Genomic DNA, 18,911 nt, shown 5'->3' on the forward strand with positions numbered 1-18,911 from the left:
CTGGGACCAAGGTGCCAGCGTCAGCACTCACCCTCAAACCACTGCCCAGCACTAGCCTTGGAAAGGGGCCTGTGTTAACCAGAAATGAACGAGGTCCAGGAAAATACAGGCAAGACTTCAAAATTTTCCTCAACTAGGCGGGAAGGATAAATACTTTTTCAAAATACAAATATTTATAATGGTTCTCTCACAGACTGTCTTGTAATATCCAATCATTCATCTTTGTTTTCCAATTAGATAACTCCAAATCCATATTGAAATAAATCTTCACTCCCTTTAGATAATGAAGATTTAAAAAGCGTGTGTTTGTGTGTGTGTATGTGTATGTGTACGTGTGTGTGTGTGTGTGTGTGTGTGTGTGTGTGTGTAGGTGATTCCAGAATTAGACCCAAAGGGGCTAAGTCTAAAACTTCATAAATTTTTATACTCTAGTCATTCATTCTAAACACTGGAACTATGTCTACTAATGATTTCTGTTCTACTAATACCTACAAGCCTTTCTAATATGCATTTGGCTCCCAATACTTTCTGTGGATAATTTGCTGTGAAATTTGGCCCCATGGTCCACAATAAAGTGATTTAACGAGACTAAAGAGGGTGCAGAGGGGCAGTTACTCTCTGGTAGGTTCCCCTTTTCAGGGCTCCGGGAAAGAAGCTAAGTTTGCTTATATCTCAGCATTCTAAGGTGCCCTCTGGTGGTTTGGGGTAGGTAATGAGCATCTTAATGACACTGCAGCTGGTTTGAGGTGCACGTACAGATTAAGTTACTGTTTAACAGCCAACAGGAGAAACATAGCTGAACTCCAAGAATAATATTCAGATTCTACATTCTGAAAGAATCATTGATATCCACACTTGACAAGTTCTAACCACCTTTCCCCCACCGCACCCCCATAAGTAAATAAAGTAAAAGTACAACTTAACTTCTTGGGCCATCTTATTTCCAAATAAAATTTACAAGGCAGAATTTTTGTAAACTAGTGCCTGTCAGCTCCTGTTTGCTTTTAGTAGATTTAGCCAGTGAGGAGCCTTTAAGCTGAAAAACAGGACAGCACTGATCATCCCAGGTGTCACTCAAGGAATTTGGACATAGCACTAATGACTTCCAGGTCATACTTTGGTGCAATCAACACATACGCAGGTTATTACACTCATTTCTATAGATGATAACCTCTAACTCCGTTGCTCATTTTTCCAACACATGAGAAATATAAAGGGGCTTGCAAACTCACCCCCATTCCTGGAGGGGAAAATAATGCACATACCTTGCTCAGGGAGCTGGAGAAATTATTTTTGTACACAAAAGCTGAAATTATATAAACTTGGAAGGCAACAGGTTATGAAACCCTATAAATTTATGTTCAGGCTTCCAAACAATGTTCGCCGTCCACCCTTCTCTCCCCACTCAACTGAGACACCAAGTCTGGGATTCGAGAATTACAGCTAAGATCCTCGCCAAAGTGACCAAATTACAACTGATGGCTTTTGGCTCCAGGACTTTTCAACAGACTAGTGTCTGCTGAGCCATCCCCACCCCTCCCCACCCGACTCACACCCCCACCCCCAAGAGCTCAGGGAAAAGCCATTAGTTGATTATTCTTAAGAAATAGCTATCAAAAAACGAAGGAGAGGAATGATCTCACATATCTTACAGAGGAGGGAACGAGCACAGAGATTATAATTCAAAGTGAAATGGTGACATTTCAAGAGAATAATAATATTGGCAGGCCATGCTGATTCTCTGAAAGTTGTTGGGCAAGTTTAAAAAGCAACTGGAAAGTTTATCAGAGTAGCTACTTCCTTGACAGGCACCAGGAGAAAGAATCTCAGACAATGAGGGCAGATTTCTGGCTCCTTGTCAAGGTGCTGACCTGTCTTTCCCAGGAACAAATGTAGCTGAGAGGCAGTATAAATAGGGGCATATTGACAGTGGAAACTTATTTTACAGCGCAGAGAGACTATATAAACCAATGTAAGATGAACCATTAGATATCTGTATGTGTCATTAGAGAAAGTTGTGGAATTCTATAAATATTGAAAAACAGAAATGGTGTGGGGATTACCCTTTGCAAACAGTTTCAAGAATGGACACACTAATGTTTTAAGATCTTCAACAACCTTGTGGGAATCAACGATGTTCAAAAACGTATTTGCAAAGCTTTCATATTAGTTTGTAAACTAAGAGATTAATACATAGTTCTAGAGAATACTTAAAGCACTTTCATAACCATGATTTCACTTTACCCTCATAACCACCCTGTAAAGAGTTGTTATTCCTTATTTTATAGAAAAGGAAGCAGTGTGTGACAATTAAATACGTGGCTCTGAAGGTTATCACAGAGCAATAAATAGGAGACAGTACTATGTTCTGGTGGTGCAAACTAGGGCTGACGTTTTGAACCCTGGCTTTTAGTTTGGTGGTGGCTCTGTCTGTCCTGGCAGAATGGACTGGTGCCACAAATGAGGTTGGCACATGCCTTAGTATCCAAAACAAATCTGTCATGGTATTTATTTACAGTTAACATTTAAAATATTGGTAGAGTCAAAAGGAAATAGCCCCTTATCTACATATTTCACTGTTAGAGTTAAATGCAAAACATCTTTTTATTCAAAGATTTGACTTCCTACTGAAAAACTCTGAAGAAAACTGGATGATTTTTACTATGTAGGAAATATTTTCAATTTGCACAAGTGTAAGCTATATTTTTTGATGATTTTAATAATAGCTAATCTCGTTTATAAACATCAAATCATTCATCTCAATAAATATTGTTACCATCACCAATGTGGCCAATTACTGTGTAAATAAAGGTGCAGTGAACATGCTGCGGCTCTTGTATATCCTCTCAAGGGCTCGCCATTATCAATGTCGCCCCAGTAAAAGTGTGCAAACCCTAGAAGCCACTTCATCTTCCTAGGCCAGTTTCTCATGTGCCAGATGAGGGTACTCAGATGATTGGGAAGGTTCCTTCTAATTTTTAGACTCTATGGTATAGAACAGGATACCTGCCCAATTTAAGAATATGTGTTCACTGATGGGAACATCAGATGCTAGTACAGAAGATGAAACTAGAAACTAGTATCTGTATTCAGCAGAATCTTGAGAGTTATTTCTGAACTAGGAATGTGGTCTGCGGAGAGAGATGAAGACCGAATCCATTTAAGAGATGTTCACATGTATCGCACAATTAAGATTCAGAATGCTGGCCCTTTCTATCTCCAACATATATACTCCACATTAGTCCTTCGAAAAGACCTATTTGGCAAGTGTCCTCCTGGTGATCTTGGTAACCATTCTGTGCTTAAGCAGATGAAGTTAGTCTCCAATGCTGAAACCCCTCAGTTGCTTACAACCTCCAAAATTCACTTTCATTTTAAGATTAAAGAAAGCAAATATCTGACTCTTGGAAGAGACCAAGGGATCCAACTTGATGCTGGAAATCTGACCACAGGCATGGAAGGAAGGCCTATAGGAAGCAGGAAGGCCTATAGGAAGCAGGTTTAGAGTTTTCTGGCTTTTATTCAATTTGTTATTTTCTTTAAAACTTAAAATCGCAGCCCTAAGGTAGACCACAAAGCTCACTAACACTTCAAGCAGCCTCAAGACCATGTAGCCCAGTAGACCTATATTCTTGGCTCTACTTAAAGAAAAAAGTGGAAACTACATAGGTGCTGACTATACGGGTTAACAGCAACCTCACTGTTCAGAAAGATTAAAGAGTTCAAATGAAGGGTATTTTCCTCCTCAGACAGGGAAACAAAATAAACACATCAAGTACTAACTGGCTTAGTGAAAATCCTTTGTTGAACAGGCAAACAATTATGAGATAAGAAATAAGAACAAACAACTAAATGCTTTGATGTTTTAAAAATACTCATTCGCCAAAACAGAAATAATAACAGCATGTTACCAAGCATCCAAAGAGAGAAACAAAAGAAGTCATAGCAATCTGGGAAGAAACAGAGAACGAAATTAAATTTAATATGATAATGAGTAAGAATGCATTTAGCAGAGTTCCTGGTTAGTCAGAGGCAACTTCCTGGAAGTGGCAAATTGAGGTGAGTTTCTGGAATACAGAGGTTCTTCTTTTGCGTGTTGTATGGAATCTAGTCTCCTGTTTCTGTAGATAGCATCTGAAAAGCCAGCCGGCCTATAAAGCACATTTACTTCCATCCCACACAAATCTAACTGCATGGGAATACGTTTTATAGTATATTAGTTGACTTCTTTCCTGGAATGAATTGTTTTAGTAGAAAAATCCAAATTGTCCCATGCAATATTTCTTTTTATTTCTTTTACTTTTTATTTTATTTAGAAGGAAGGATGGAAGGGAGAGAGCGAGGGAGAAAAAAAAAGAGAGGGCGGGAGGGAGAGAGGAAGGAAGGGGGGGAGAGAGAGAGAGAGAGAGAGAGAGAGAGAGAGAGAGAGAGAGACAGACATGGATGTGAGACATACTGATTAGCTGCCCCTCCCCCGCCCTCACCTTGACGGGATTGAGCCTGCAAGACAGGCATGTGACCTGACTAGGAAACAAATCCGCCACCCTTTTGTGTATGAGACAATGCTCCAACCAACTGAGACACACTGGCCAGGGCTGCATATGTCTTCTCAAAAGGTTTGTTGTGAAATTTAATTATTGTCAGGATCACATTGTTTTCTCATAAAAACACAATTACAATGGATTTAAGAGGTGAAAAACTTTGATTATGATTTTCATTCATGATTCAACTCAGTGGGAAAATCTTTCATTAACAGAAAACTGCACTCGACTTTTGCCATTTTTTCCCTGTAAGGCACAGCTGATTTCATAATCACAGTGTTACCTGAGATATAAACCAGGGGATGAACCCAACTGTATAATTTAAGAATGAAGAGTTGATGATAATATCATTTAATATTACCAACTTTTCAAAACAGTTCCTCAAACCCTCTTAGACTTAAATTTCACAACATCCTGGTGAGTCATGTGGACTCAGATATTATTAATCCTCTTTTATAGAAAAAGAAAAAATGATCTAGAGAAAAAAGAAAACCTACCCACGCTCACATGGCAAATCAATAGCAGAGCCCTGGTCTGTGGTGTTCAGTGGTTAGAGTGTCAGCCCATGCATCAAAGGGTCATGGATTTGATTCCTGATCAAGGTCATGTACCTGGGTTGCAGATTTGATTCCTGGTCCCGGTCGGGTGGGATTGGGGGGAGTGCAGGAGGCAATCAATCAATGTGTGTCTCTCACATTGATGTCTCTCTCTCTCTCTCTCTCTCTCTCTCTCTCTCTCTCTCTCTCTCTCTCTCTCTTCTCTCTCTTTCCCCCCTCCTTCTTTCCCTCCCTTCCACTCACCCTAAATATCAGTGGAAAAATATCCTTGGGTGAGGATTAAAATAAAATAAAAAATCAATAGCAGAACCAAGTACTTTACTTTTGCTCAACACCATCTAGGCCAGTGATGGCGAACCTTTTGAGCTCGGCGTGTCAGCATTTTGAAAAACCCTAACTTAACTCTGGTGCTGTGTCACACATAGAAATTTTTTGATATTTGCAACCATAGTAAAACAAAGACTTATATTTTTGATATTTATTTTATATATTTAAATGCCATTTAACAAAGAAAAATCAACCAAAAAAATTAGTTCGCGTGTCACCTCTGACACGCGTGTCATAGGTTCGCCATCACTGATAGACTATTATCAAAACACTTAGGAGAAAAAAGAATGAACTCCATACAAAAAAACATTTATGCAGAGAAATAACAGCAGTGGTAGCAACAGAAGCAAAATGAGAGTAGCCATCATTTGCTGAGTGACGACAGTGTGCCAGGCACAATGTTAAGCATGATGTATATAAATATATATTCGTACTTAATAATTAGAATAATAATAGGAACAGATGCCATCTCATGTCATGGTTAGGGAACGGAGGCACAGAGTGGAAGAGCTTTGACTTAGGTCACATAGCCAGTGCATGGCCCGGTTGTGATTCAACTTCACATCTATCTGATACTTGAGGATCTTAAACCTTTTCTCTGATGGGATGACTGGGAGCCTCAGATTTCAAGTCCTCAAATCTTTGCTCAGAAGGCACCTTTCTTAATGAGGACTACCCTAAGACTCTATTTAAAGCTGTAGCCTCATCGCCATCATGCCAAAGTCCATCCTTCTTAAATCATGGTTACGTGATCTAATTTTTGTTTTTAATATTGATTGTCAAAGAAGCTCTAAAGAGCAAGAATCTTTGGGTGTATTTTTTCACCAACATATCCCAGATGCTTGGATAGTGCTAGCCAGTATAACATTTTGTAATGACAGAAATGTGTTATACCTGTGCTATATGATAACCACTAGCCACAGAACAAAACTGAAAAGTGGCTAGTGCCACTGAAGGACTGAATTGTTTATTTTATCTAATTGTGTTAATTAAATTTAAATAGCCATATTTTTTCAATAGAATTAATGGCTAAAGAGGGTTCAGATTAAATTAAGAAAATCACTTGAAAATTCAGGTGCTATGACTGAAATAGCAAGCACACATGCTCAAACTTTTGGCTCCTTTTTGTCATCTGTGACTTCAAATCTTGCAAAACTTTTTTTGGAAGCAGGGAAAGCAAACCTGCAGCACATAATGAATTCCCATGTATGTTATTTATATATGATTACAATGATTATGATAATCACACAGTACCTTTTTGACCTTGTTTTTTTTCTCATAGGTCTCTGACAGTGGTTTTTTCTTCTGCTGAGTTGTGTCTTTGGAGAATAAATACTCAAATTCACTAGGATCCCGAATATCAGGTTCTTCTAAGGAGTCCCATAAGGTTGGTGTAGCACTTTGGCTTAAAAGAGAAAATGACAAGAGAAAAGAATAAACACAATCTCTAATTTATTTTTAACTCATTAAAAAATAATAAAAGTTTACAACTGGATTTAAAAAAAAAGTCAACAAACTGCAAGCACCTGTTAATAGAGCTCTTAATTAAAAAAAAAATACACACAGCCCTAGCTGGTTTGGCTCAGTGGATAGAGAATTGGCCCCTGGACTGAAGGGTCTTGGGTTTGATTCTGGTCAAGGGCACATACTTCGGTTGCAGGCTCGATTCCCAGGCCAGGTCAGAGCGTGTTTGGGAGGCAGCCGATCAATGTGTATCTCTCATATCGATGTTTCTCTCTCTTTGTCTCTCCCCCTCCCTTCCACTCTCTCTAAAAATCGATGGAAAAGTATCCTCGTATGAGGATTAACAAAAATACATAAATACATACACACACATACATATGCACACACATCCCTAATAAAGCTCAGAGAAAAGCTTTTTGAAAAACACATTTAAAAAAAAATTTTTTTATTGATTTCAGAGAAGAAGAGAGGGAAAGATAGAAACATTAATGATGAAATGATGAGAGAAAATCATTGATCAGCTGCCTCCTGCATGCCCCACACTGAGGATCAAATCTGCAACACTGGCATGTGCCCTTGACTGGAATCGAACCTGGGACCTTTCAGACAGAAGGCTGACTCTCTATCCACTGAGCCAAACCAGCCAGGGCAAAACACATTGTTTTAAAAATATATATATATTTCTTTATTGATTTCAGAGAGGAAGGAAGGGGGAGAGATAGAAACATCAATGATGAGAGAGAATCATTGATTGGCTGCCTTGTGCATGCCCCGCACTGGGGATTGAGCCCGCAACCCAGGCATGTGCCCTTGGCCAGAATCGAACTTGGGACCCTTCAGTCCGCAGGCCGACGCTCATCCGCTAAGCCAAACTGGCTAGGGCAAAACACATTTTTTAAAGGTCAAAATATAATATAGAACATTAAAGCAAATACACATTTCCAAACAGAATGGTCATTAGATATAATCAAAGAGAGGTCTAGAGAGAGAGATCTAGAGAGAGAGAAACTTTGTGGGACCAGAAATCCTGGGGTTCATACTGTTAGTGCCATGCGAGCTGCTTCTCCCTCAGTCTGTAGCATTTCCATGGTGGATAAACATGGGCATCATATAAAGGCTGAGGGATAATCAATCTTGAGACAGTGATGGGATAATTCTTAACCAGAACGAAAATGAAGTACTAATGTAAAGATTTAGCCTTTCTTTGGATTTCTTCTACTGGTTTTAAATACGGTTTTCTGTTGAAGTAAGTGCAGGACCTGTAATACGTGAATGGGCTGTGCTCATTTAGAAATACTTGATTTATAATACCACACTCCAACAACAGTATTAATAATAAAAATTATTATGGCTCAGTGGTTGAGCGTTGACCTATGAACCAGGAGGTCACAGTTCCATTTCAGGTCAGCGCACATGCCTGGATTGCAGGCTTGATCCCCAGTGTGGGGCCTGCAGGAGGCAGCCAGATGATTTGATGATTCTCTCTCATCATTGATGTTTCTCTCTCTCTCTCTCCCTCTCCCTTCCTCTCTGAAATCAATAAAACTATATTGAAAAAATAATAAAAACAAGCCAAATGATAAAAATGGCCCTCACTGGGATTTCAACTAAAGCAGTCACGGGGAGACTGCTTTGCTTTGTCTTAAAAAAAAACACAGGGTCACCTTAGATTTGAAACAAAGAAAGAGATGAAGATATGGAAAATGAGATACAGAAGACCTGCCTCTGAGAGCTGACGGATGGTTAAGATCCAGGCTCCCTTCAGTCAGAACACATTTTCCCCCAAATGTCCGCTTTCTTAACTTAGTTTTTAATCTATTTTTAAACACTTTTAATGCACACAGATAGAAAAAAATATATCTCATTTACATGTTTGTTTTTAAACATATGTAGATGTTATTACCAATAATATCTATAAGTACTTACCTTTGTTTCAATATATATTTTCTCAATCAATGGAAACGAAAAGATCTATTATTATTATATAAAGTGGTCCGTACAATTTTTTGATACTAAAAGGCAATTTTCTTATTCGAAATTGCTTTTCAGATCTGTGTTCACATTTTGCTATATGTCTGCCTTTCCCATGAAATATGACATTTTGGTTCTGGGCACATTCACAATATTTGAGCCATTGAAGAGCATGTATGTGACATATGTGAGTTATACCATATGACAGTATAATAAATACCTGTGAAATCATCACCCACGGGCTAGAACATTTTCAATGAAGTACATCCATCTACATGCTCCTTCCTCAGGCCCCACCTATCATTCAACTTCAAATGGTGTTTATCTCAGCGGCACTGAGGAAGGGGGATCTTAGGGCTGCTGGTTTGGAGCTCACAAAATTTCTGGGAAGCTGGGGAGAGGATGCTTGGAGGGAGGTGATGTGAAGCATAAGGCAGATTGTTCAGACTCACCCCTGTCACCTCTGTACCTGTACTGCTTGGCCCAGCTCCCAAGGACTGAGCTCAGGTCAGTACAACTAGTGCTATACCTCATGTTCTGAAGCAAATTGGGTCTGGCAGTCAGGCTGAGCGCTTCGTCACCATTTACAACATTGTTTCTGTGGGAAAATACATTTCCAATAATAAATAAATAAATTCTGAAATACCACCTCTCAGTGAGTTGGCAGTAACTGGCATTTCACAGGGCAGTGACAAGAACTCACTTACAATGGACCATCTGATCTCATGGTCAACTCTTTTCTGACCACTAAACTTACAGTTTTAGCTCAAAAGAAGAGGAAGAGGGAGGCAGGAGGAGGAAGGAAGAAAAAAGAATGGAGATGGAAGTAGAGAAGGGGGAAAGGGGGAGGAGGGGGAAAGTGAAGGGAGGAAGGAGAAGAGACTAGGAAGATAGATATTTATCAGGAAGCTGAAAAAGTAGATAGATTAGGATTTCTTTTTCGTTAACTAAATGTCTCTTCCCTTTTCTAGAATCAGAAAATAGATTTTTTTATAAAAGCAAAATGGCAAGAGTTAAAAATCAGTTCTCATTAGTAGTGAAAAGCAATCTAGATGGATGAGAGGCGGTGTATATATAACATGGGAAAAATTCATATTTTACTCCCAGTTCCCTAATAGACCAAGACCAAAACTTTTCATGTGTACATTATACAAAGTGCTTACAACATCCAGTTATATAAAATATTAAAATACCATTTCATCCCCTTTGATAGAACACATCTCAAATAATTTTACTTTTTTCCATAACTAAATGCTACACAGAATCTTTAGACCATTTTAGTTTAAAAGAAGTAGTCGGCCCTGGCCGTTGTGGCTCAGTTGGTTGGAGCACCATCCCATGCACCGAACGGTCTCCAGTTTGATTCCTGGTCAGGGCACACACTCAGGTTGCGGATTCAATCCCCATTTGGGGTGAAAATGGGAGGCAACCAAACAATGTTTCTCTTTCACCTCTCTCTCTCTCAAAATAAATAAATGTGTGTGTGTGTGTGTGTGTGTGTGTGTGTTTAAAAGATAAAATAAAATAAAACAAGTAGTCATGCTCTGAGGAACAAAAACTCTTGCCATAATAAGAGAGATGAAATGTGTGGTGCAGCAGGAAGTGCCATGTCCCAGTCTTCACACATCACAGTGGGAAGCCTCCTGCTCCCCCAAAGTCAGGCTCAAGCTGACAAGTTCACCTAGTAGGGCTCTCCTGATGTCCGGAAAGTCAGTACATTCATCCACTTTTCATTAGGCTCAAAACTGAAGCCCTAAATTTATGGTAAAACTGATAAGAGCTTGAACATTCCATTGTTTTCTTTCTCAAAATGGCCAAGTACATAAGGAAGGAGAAACACCAACAATGATTATCTGCAGCTTGACTTCGTCCCACCTTGAACCCTGACAAAGGGCCCATAGTGCCTAGCAGCACTGTAATACCCCTGCTGCAGTCATGATAGTGGTTGCGCAGAAAATCTGTGGGGAATGAAGTGTGGGCACAGGTATGAGGCACAGGTGTGAGACATAGGTGTGAACAGCAATGTGTGCTGTCTGACCAAGTGGGATTCATCACCCAGGAAGGGCTGCACATTAATTTCAGGACACTAATAAGAGAACACAGCTCCAAATAAATATCCTGGAAAATTATTTCTTAGGAAATGTCATCTGAGTCTTGAATGGGAAAAGGGGAATACTAGTACTTTAGCTAAAGGTAGGAGCTATTTCAGGGTCATCTCATGGTTTTTTTTTTAACCATCACTTGGAAAATTATAAAGCATCAACATTAAAAAAAGTATCAGGATTTTCTCCACATAAACTCTTGGCCCTTATTTTTTGGTGAGAAGAAAGGGGCCAATATGAAGTACCTAATCAACTTAGTTCACCATATGCTTAGTATTTCCACTCCTCCTATATTGATTTCCAGTTATTTTATAATTGTGAATTATATGTTATCTTCTTCAATATCCTGCTTTTTCTAAGTAAAATGTTATATAAATTGAAAATTTCACCACTGTATCTGGATTTGTGAATAATTTCAAAAACAGCCCAAGTGCCATCAGCAGATGAGTGGATAAAAAAGCAGTGGTATATTTATATAGTGGAATACTATGTGGCTGTAAAAAATAAAGAACTCTTACCATTTGCAACAGCATGGATGGACCTGGAGAGTATTATGCTAAGTGAAATAAGCCAGTCAGAGAAAGACAAATATCACATAATCTCACTTATATGTGGAAATTAATAAGGAAAATAAACTGGGGGGCAAAAACAAACGAACAAACAAACAAACAAACAGGACACCTTTCATGCTTTTAACAATAGAGATAAATTAAAAACCAAACCAAAACTTAACTTAAAAAAGTGTGTTCTGTATTTTCTGTTCTCTGTAAACAAATGAACGTCAAACCTAGAAAGTAGTCAAGAAGCAACTCAACAGAGAAACCAAGATGGTGGCATAGGTAAACACCTGACATTGCTGCCTCGAACAACCACTTCAAAACTACAACTAAAAGACAAAACGGACATCATCCAGAACCACAGGAAGGCTGGCTGAGTGGAAATTCTATAACTAGAAGGAAAGAGAAAAGCACACTGAGACTCAGAGGAGGTGTGGAAGTAAAGTGCAGAGGTATGGAGGTGCACAGAAAGGGCTGGCAGCTGAGGACTCGGTTGTCTTTTTCAATCGGGAGGGAGACACAAGCTCCCGACTGCTCTGAACCCCAGTTCTGGGCGAGTCTCTGGGGACCCAGACTCATATGGGGAGAAACTGGACTGTCTGGCAGTGGGCGGAACTCGAGGGTGGCTTTCTCTCAGAGGTGCTTGCAGCAATTACCATGGGACACTGAGACCCTGGGCCTCTTAGGGCAGGGCTGAGGATAAACCATAGCTGTTTGCTCCACCCTGTTGATTCCCTGTGACCCTGGGCCACCCAAGCTGTGCTCATAGGCTTTTGCATATGAATGCCTGGCTTTTGCAATCTAAAATTACCTAACAAACTGCAGCTGGGTCAGAGAGACCCAGAACATCCAAAAGAAGGCCCAAGGCCCCACAGCAGCTTGCACTGCTTCATAGCTGGGCCTCATCTGGGTACCTCCAAACCCCACACAAAGAAGAGGAATCTGCAGATCTCTCCGTAGCTCCTGCTGGGTAGCCTCAGGCAGAGGATAAATTAGCACCTCCTTAGAGATCCAAGAGCCAGTGTACCCAGTGGTCAGAGTAGGACCATCCAGATTACAACTCCTCAGATCCATAAGGGTCACACTCAGGGGGCAGACTTAGTGAGCACCAAAGCCCCACTGAAGCAAGCCTTGCCCCATAATGGCATCTCCAGCACAGAAGTTCTCCCCCGTAGACACAGCTGATTCTCACAGCCAATTGGCCTGGAGGTCAATTCCTCCCAGTGATAACTACAACAATCAAGGCTTAACTACAACAATACTGTGCACAAAGCCCACAAACGGGTGCACCAAGAGTGTCCACCTTACGTAATTGAGGAGGCTGAGCCACTGGGCCCTACAGGACACCTAGTACAGAAAGCCACTCTATCAACACAGGGAAGCATAAAAAATGTGGAGACAAAGAAACAGGTCACAAATGACAGAAATGGAGGAAAGCAAACTACTGGATATAGAGTTCAAAACCACACTTATAAGGTTTTTCAAGAATTTTCTAGAAACCACCGATAAATTTAGTGAGACCCTCAATAAGTCTAGTGAGACCCTTGAGGATATGCAAAAGGACCAACTAGAAATTAAGCATACACTGACTGAAATAAAGAATAATATACAGAGATCCAACAGCAGACTAGAGGATCGCAAGAATCAAGTCAAAGATTTGAAATACAAAGGAGCAAAAAACACCCAACCAGAAAAGAAAGAAGAAAAAAGAATCCAAAAATATGAAGGTAGTGGAAGGAGCCTCTGGGACAACTTCAAGTGTACCAACATCTGAATTACGGGGGTGCCAGAAGAAGAGAGAGAGCAAGATACTGAAAACCTATTTGAAGAAATAATGACAGAAAACTTCCCCTACCTGGTGAAAGAAATAGACTTACAAGTCCAGGAAGCACAGAAAACCCCAAACAAAAGGAATCCAAAGAGGACACACCAAGACACACCATAATTAAAATGCCAAGAGCAAAAGACAAAGAGAGAATCTTAAAAGCAGCAAGAGAAAAACAGTTAGTTACCTACAAGGGAGTACCCATACGAATGTCAGCTGATTTCTCAACAGAAACTTTGCAGGCCAGAAGGGAGTGGCAAGAAATATTTAAAGTGATGAATACCAAGAACCTACAACCAAGATTACTTTACCCAGCAAAGCTATCATTCAGAATTGAAGGTCAGATAAAGAGCTTCACAGATAAGAAAAAGCTAAAGGAGTTCATCACCACCAAACCAGTATTATATGAAATGCTGATAGGTATTCTTTAAGAAGAGGAAGAAGAAGAAAAAGGTAAAGATACAAATTATGAACAACAAGTACATATCTATCAACAAGTGATTCTAAAAATCAAGTGAATAAAAAAATCTGATGAACAGAATAAACTGGTGAATATAATGGAATCAGGGGCATAGAAAGGGAGTGGACTGACAATTCTCGGGGGGAAAGGGGTGTGGGGGCACGGGAAGAGACGGAAAAAAATCGTACACCTATGGATGAGGACAGTGGGGGGTGGGGGGGTAAAGGCAGAGGGTGGGGTGGGAACCGGGTGGAGGGGAGCTATGGGGGGAAAAAAGAGGAACAACTGTAATAATTTTGAACAATAACAATTTAATTAAAAAAAAAGAAGCAACTCAGCATCTCTCATTATCCTCTCAACAGGTTCCGAAATAAGGCGGAAGAAATCCCATTGAAATTTGTTTGATTTGAAGTTTCTAAACAACCATACATTGCTGCCTTACAGACCCAGCTTAACAAGCTATACAAATGGAAGGTGCTCTTTAGCTATTCACATACTGGCACTTTCTCTGACTAGCAGCAGGGTATAAGAGATGAGGGCGCTGAGCAGTTAGGGGAACCAGAGTTTAAGTAGAGAGTTTCTATTTTAAGACTCCCCTCTGACCTGAAGAAATAATGACTCAGCTATGTCTTGTTCTTGTAATAAAAAAAAAATGAAAAATTACACATACCTATTAGAAACCAGATCATATGGTTGGTGATACTATCTAAAGACAAGACATATTTAAAAAATCTTCAGTGAATCTACAGTATAGATTCCAGCTCAATGTCTTTGTGATTACTCACTAATTGTAGGAACGTTGGAGAAGGTTCTAGCTAAGACCTGAGCTCTTCTCTATTCTGTAAAGTGGAATGTTTATCTTAGAGAGGGATATGACACTGAACACATCATTTCTCTCAGCAGCAAACCATAGAGAATACAGACAAGATGTGGTGGGGACACACCATCTCCCCAAAACACTCCAAGGCATTCACTGTACCACACTTGAGAATGAGTGCTGCACTGCACATACAGAAATTAAACTGGTAAGGAAAAACATCACTTGTGCAAAAGTCTGGGATTCATAAGTTGAAAATGGGCTGGGGGGCGTAGGGGGAGTGGTTGAGCTTACCTCTTATCACTTATTTGTATTCTAGTCCAGTACAGAGGCTTCATGGGACAACTGGGCTCAATGGCTGGCTTCCGAGGACATTGGCTAGAAGGGCCGACTCCAAAGAAGAGGCCAGGAGGAGGTGGGGGCACAAGTCCTGGGAGTGTTGGAGCAGGAGGAGGCCCCCCACTGCTGGGCAGAATGGGTGAGCTAGGAAGTGGTGGTGGGGGAGGAGGCGGGGGAGGTCCAGTGCTTGGAGGCAGAGGTGGTGGCGGAGGTGGTGGTGGCCCTGCACTCACAGGTGGCGGCAGAGGTGCTGGTGGCAAAGGTCCAAGCCCAGGTGGTAGGGGTGGAGGGGGAGGGATGACTGCTGGTGGGGGTGGTGCTGTGGGGAGAGGCGATGCCTTCTCCTGGCTCGGTGAGATGCATTCCACAGACTGAAGTGGTGGAAGGATGTCTTTGTTGTCATTTGGGGGGGAGAGTTGGCTTAAAGAGGAGATGTTCAGCTTTTTGGGGATTATTTGGTTACTTCTGGTTGTCTTGCCTTCCCCTTCGCAGGGTTTGAGGAAAGTCTCTCTGTCTGTCTGGATGCACACATTTCTGTAGGTCTTGGGAGGGCAGTCGTCATTGGTGGAGATACACACATCTCTCATCTCTTCACATCCTCCGCGCCATCGGTGCTCTATCTCGTGTTTGAGGTTTTCGATGGTTTCTTCTAGTCTTGCTGTTATCACTGCATGCTCACCCCGGATGTGAAAGGCCTGAAGTTCAAACTGAACCTGGAGAGATAGGAGTAGGAAAGAAAGGAAAGCGTTTATAAAAACAAATACCAGAAATAAAAAAAAAAAAATGCAATACCTTCCCCATGCCACCCGAGCACAGCTCACAGAAACACAGGGCAACACACAGACGTCCTTTAGAGAATCCGATGGGGTGTAAATTTCACTTTATGAATTTTCCAAGGACTTAAACAGTTGGAGTAGAGGCAGAATTTCATCCAGTATGAACTCATGGGGAATAATTATCATGGATTAAGGCTTAAAGTAAAACTGTCATCTAAGAACTTTCACCCGGATTTAATATCAAATGCAAGACAAAATTTTTAATAAAGGTCTGAACATGCATGACTACATCTTTTATTACTTTTGGATTTGGCTTGGAAAAAGAACATTTTAAGAAAAAAACAGATTTGGAGATGCTTGGAGCTGCTGCTCTCACAGTCTTCCTCAGAATGTCTGTTGTATGGGGTTTCCCGGTCAACACAGCAGAAACAAAAGGTGCAAGAAGAAGCTATGATCTATGTGAATTTTCTTAAAAAGTTTCCACAACAAAGCTGCTCATGATAAGTATTTGTATCTTTCATAAATATTCACAATATAGTAATAAATAAGCAATATAAATGCATAGAAAATGAGAATATAACAATTTGCTATGTTTTTCCTACATACCCAGCATTTTAAACTATACTTTATGACAGTCTTTTTAATACTTTTATATTTTCAGTTATTTCAATGCCTTAAGTCTATGGTTTTATACATATTAGCACAGACCTGGCATACTCCCAGTATTAACTAGTCTATTTCCAGTTAGCCTATTACGGTTAACTGGGAAGCAGTGAAATTTATAGTTTTATTAGAGTTTCAAAAATCTAGTTAAGAGTAATTAAACATTCCCAGTGAATTTATTTAATTTCTGCCTATCCATCTGATTGTAAACTCCACAAGATGAAATCAGAGATAGTGCCTTAATTTCTGTATCCCAGCAGCCTGCACAGCACGTACGTAGTACTGAAGAGATGGATAAAAACTACTGCCACAGTTATATTCAGCCACTGTCCAAAGAGCCTTCCTGTGTCTAACAAAACTGTCTTCACTCTAATTTAAGCCCCCAAATATCTACAACACCAAAGTGTATACAAGGATAGATTCATTTTGCATTGAAAAGGTAAAGAAATACTTTTAACTGCCTAGTCAGAAAAGATGAAAAGACATAGGAAGATTTCCTACTTTCATTAAGACACTTCTAACTGTATTTTTCCTAGGTTCACCTTCCCCCCATGAGTCAACTCCCTCATAACTATGGTCAGTAGAATTAGAGACAAGGCTTTTCTGAAGCTGACTTTGTCATATGTGGATATGGCAGCCCCCAATCCAACTCAGAAAGAATTACCCAGTTCAGGGCACCATGTATTTCTTGTCTAACACAGAGAAGTTAGTACCTGAGTTCTGGATTCATGCAACCTGGTTCACGTCTGCTTAGCCACTGGCTAGCTCTATGTTCTTGGGCAGGTAACTTTGTGTTTTCAAGCTGGAACTTCCTCAAATGTAAAGTGAGGATAATAGTGAACCACGTCTAGGGTTTTTATAAAGATAAAAGGAGATACTTCCTATAAAGCAACAGGCATTATACCTGAAACTTAGTAAGTTCTGAATAAATGGTACTGTTAGCTATTGTTGCTCATGTCGATATTACAGTAAGAGACGAACAGACCTCTAATTCTTTGAAATGTCCAAATCATGCCACCTTTGTGGAGTGATGGGCAGTAAACAAGGAAGCGCTTAGTCAGGATAAACAATGTCTTACAAATACAATCATTTAGCCGATCTTTCATGAGTTCCACTACCAAATGCCTGGAAGTAATTTCAAGCTTCACTCAACTATGTGATCAAGATAATCTTTGTTTCAACATCTTACGCCATCTTTCTCTCCGTCTCCCTCCCCTGCCCACCTCCACCCAGAGCCCAAGACTGATTCCCATCCTGAATTACTTGCCACCATTTCATTTTAGTGAATAGTTCAGTTCGGCCACAACAAACTAACTCTTGGTTGTTATTCCCAACTAACCTTTTTCCAAGGAGGTTAAGTGCCAAATAATATTGATGGGCCAATAATTTTACTCAATCTTCAACTTCTTAATAATATGAAAAACTTGCAAGGACATGCTCGCAGAGAAACTTTCCCTTTATCTCACAGCTAGCCTGTAACTATACCAAAGGCCCTGGTCCCCACCTCTCTAGCTTTCCATCCAACCAACCATCTTTTGAATCCGCTGAAGCTGAGGTATACAGCTAAATACAGTTTTTGTGGTCCTGTAATGCATTTGCTTAATGTAGAGGGCAGAGTACAAACTGCACAGATTATTTTAGCTCCCTGTACCTCAGTTTTCTCATAAACAAAATGGGGATAACAGAATTCACCTCATAAAGCAGTTATGAGAAGCAGATGAGTTAATATGTGTAAAACAACACATAGAGGAGTTGGAACATAGTAGATGCTATGTTATCATTATTGCTATCTCCTTGCTATGGGACAGATAAAAGAACAGTGGCCATATCAACTTGCTTTTGACTCTTGGCATGCTCCTCAGCTCCATGTTCTATCCATATAAAGCAAAAGCAAAGAGATCTAAATCCTTCTTTACCCTTCTAGATGTCACCCTTTCTTTCTCACTCTACCTCTTCCTAGTCACAGCAGAGGTTTTTTTGTTAAATAAAGCATAGAACTCTTGCTTTATCTATTTTCTCATCCATCTTCCTTTCAACCAATTACAATTGGCTTCTGTGCCCACTGTCTTATTGAAACCGCATGATTTTAGTGTTACGATTGGTCAGTACTTTTAAAAAATATATATATATTATTGATTTTTACAGAGAGGAAGGGGGGGGGATAGAGAGTTAGAAACATCGGTGAGATAGAAACATTGATCAGCTGCCTCCTGCACACTCCCTACTGAGAATGTGCCTGCAACCAAGGTACATGCCCTTGACGGAATGGAACCTGGGACCCTTCAGTCCACAGGCCGACACTCTATCCACTGAACCAAACCAGTTAGAGCTTGGTCAGCACTTTTTAAGTCCTCTAGTCCTTTGGGCTGCATTGTTAAAGTTGACCGTTGCCCATGCCTTGAAATTCTGTTTCCCTAAACTTCCAATATACCCTCGTGACCCACCCCCATTTTCCTCCCCCTGCTGGGCTCTCTCCAGTCAATCTGTGGACTCCTTTTCCTCCATTCATCCC

The 18,911-nt window shown here is 40.3% G+C and overlaps 1 protein-coding gene across 4 annotated transcripts in view; it reads right to left on the reverse strand.

The window, feature by feature from the left end:
* Positions 1 to 18,911, reverse strand: part of FMN1 (formin 1) — a 302,227-nt gene that overhangs the window by 201,784 nt on the left and 81,532 nt on the right. For all 4 annotated transcript variants that reach the window (XM_059705564.1, XM_059705574.1, XM_059705583.1 and 1 more), the window contains exons 4-5: positions 14,916 to 15,673; positions 6,680 to 6,830 (exon numbers count right to left, since the gene is read on the reverse strand). In XM_059705564.1, the coding sequence (XP_059561547.1) occupies positions 6,680 to 6,830; positions 14,916 to 15,673 (909 nt within the window). The remainder of the gene's footprint in view (positions 1 to 6,679; positions 6,831 to 14,915; positions 15,674 to 18,911) is intronic.

Source organism: Myotis daubentonii, chromosome 1, assembly GCF_963259705.1.
Source record: "Myotis daubentonii chromosome 1, mMyoDau2.1, whole genome shotgun sequence".
NCBI classification, from domain to species: Eukaryota; Metazoa; Chordata; class Mammalia; order Chiroptera; family Vespertilionidae; genus Myotis; species Myotis daubentonii.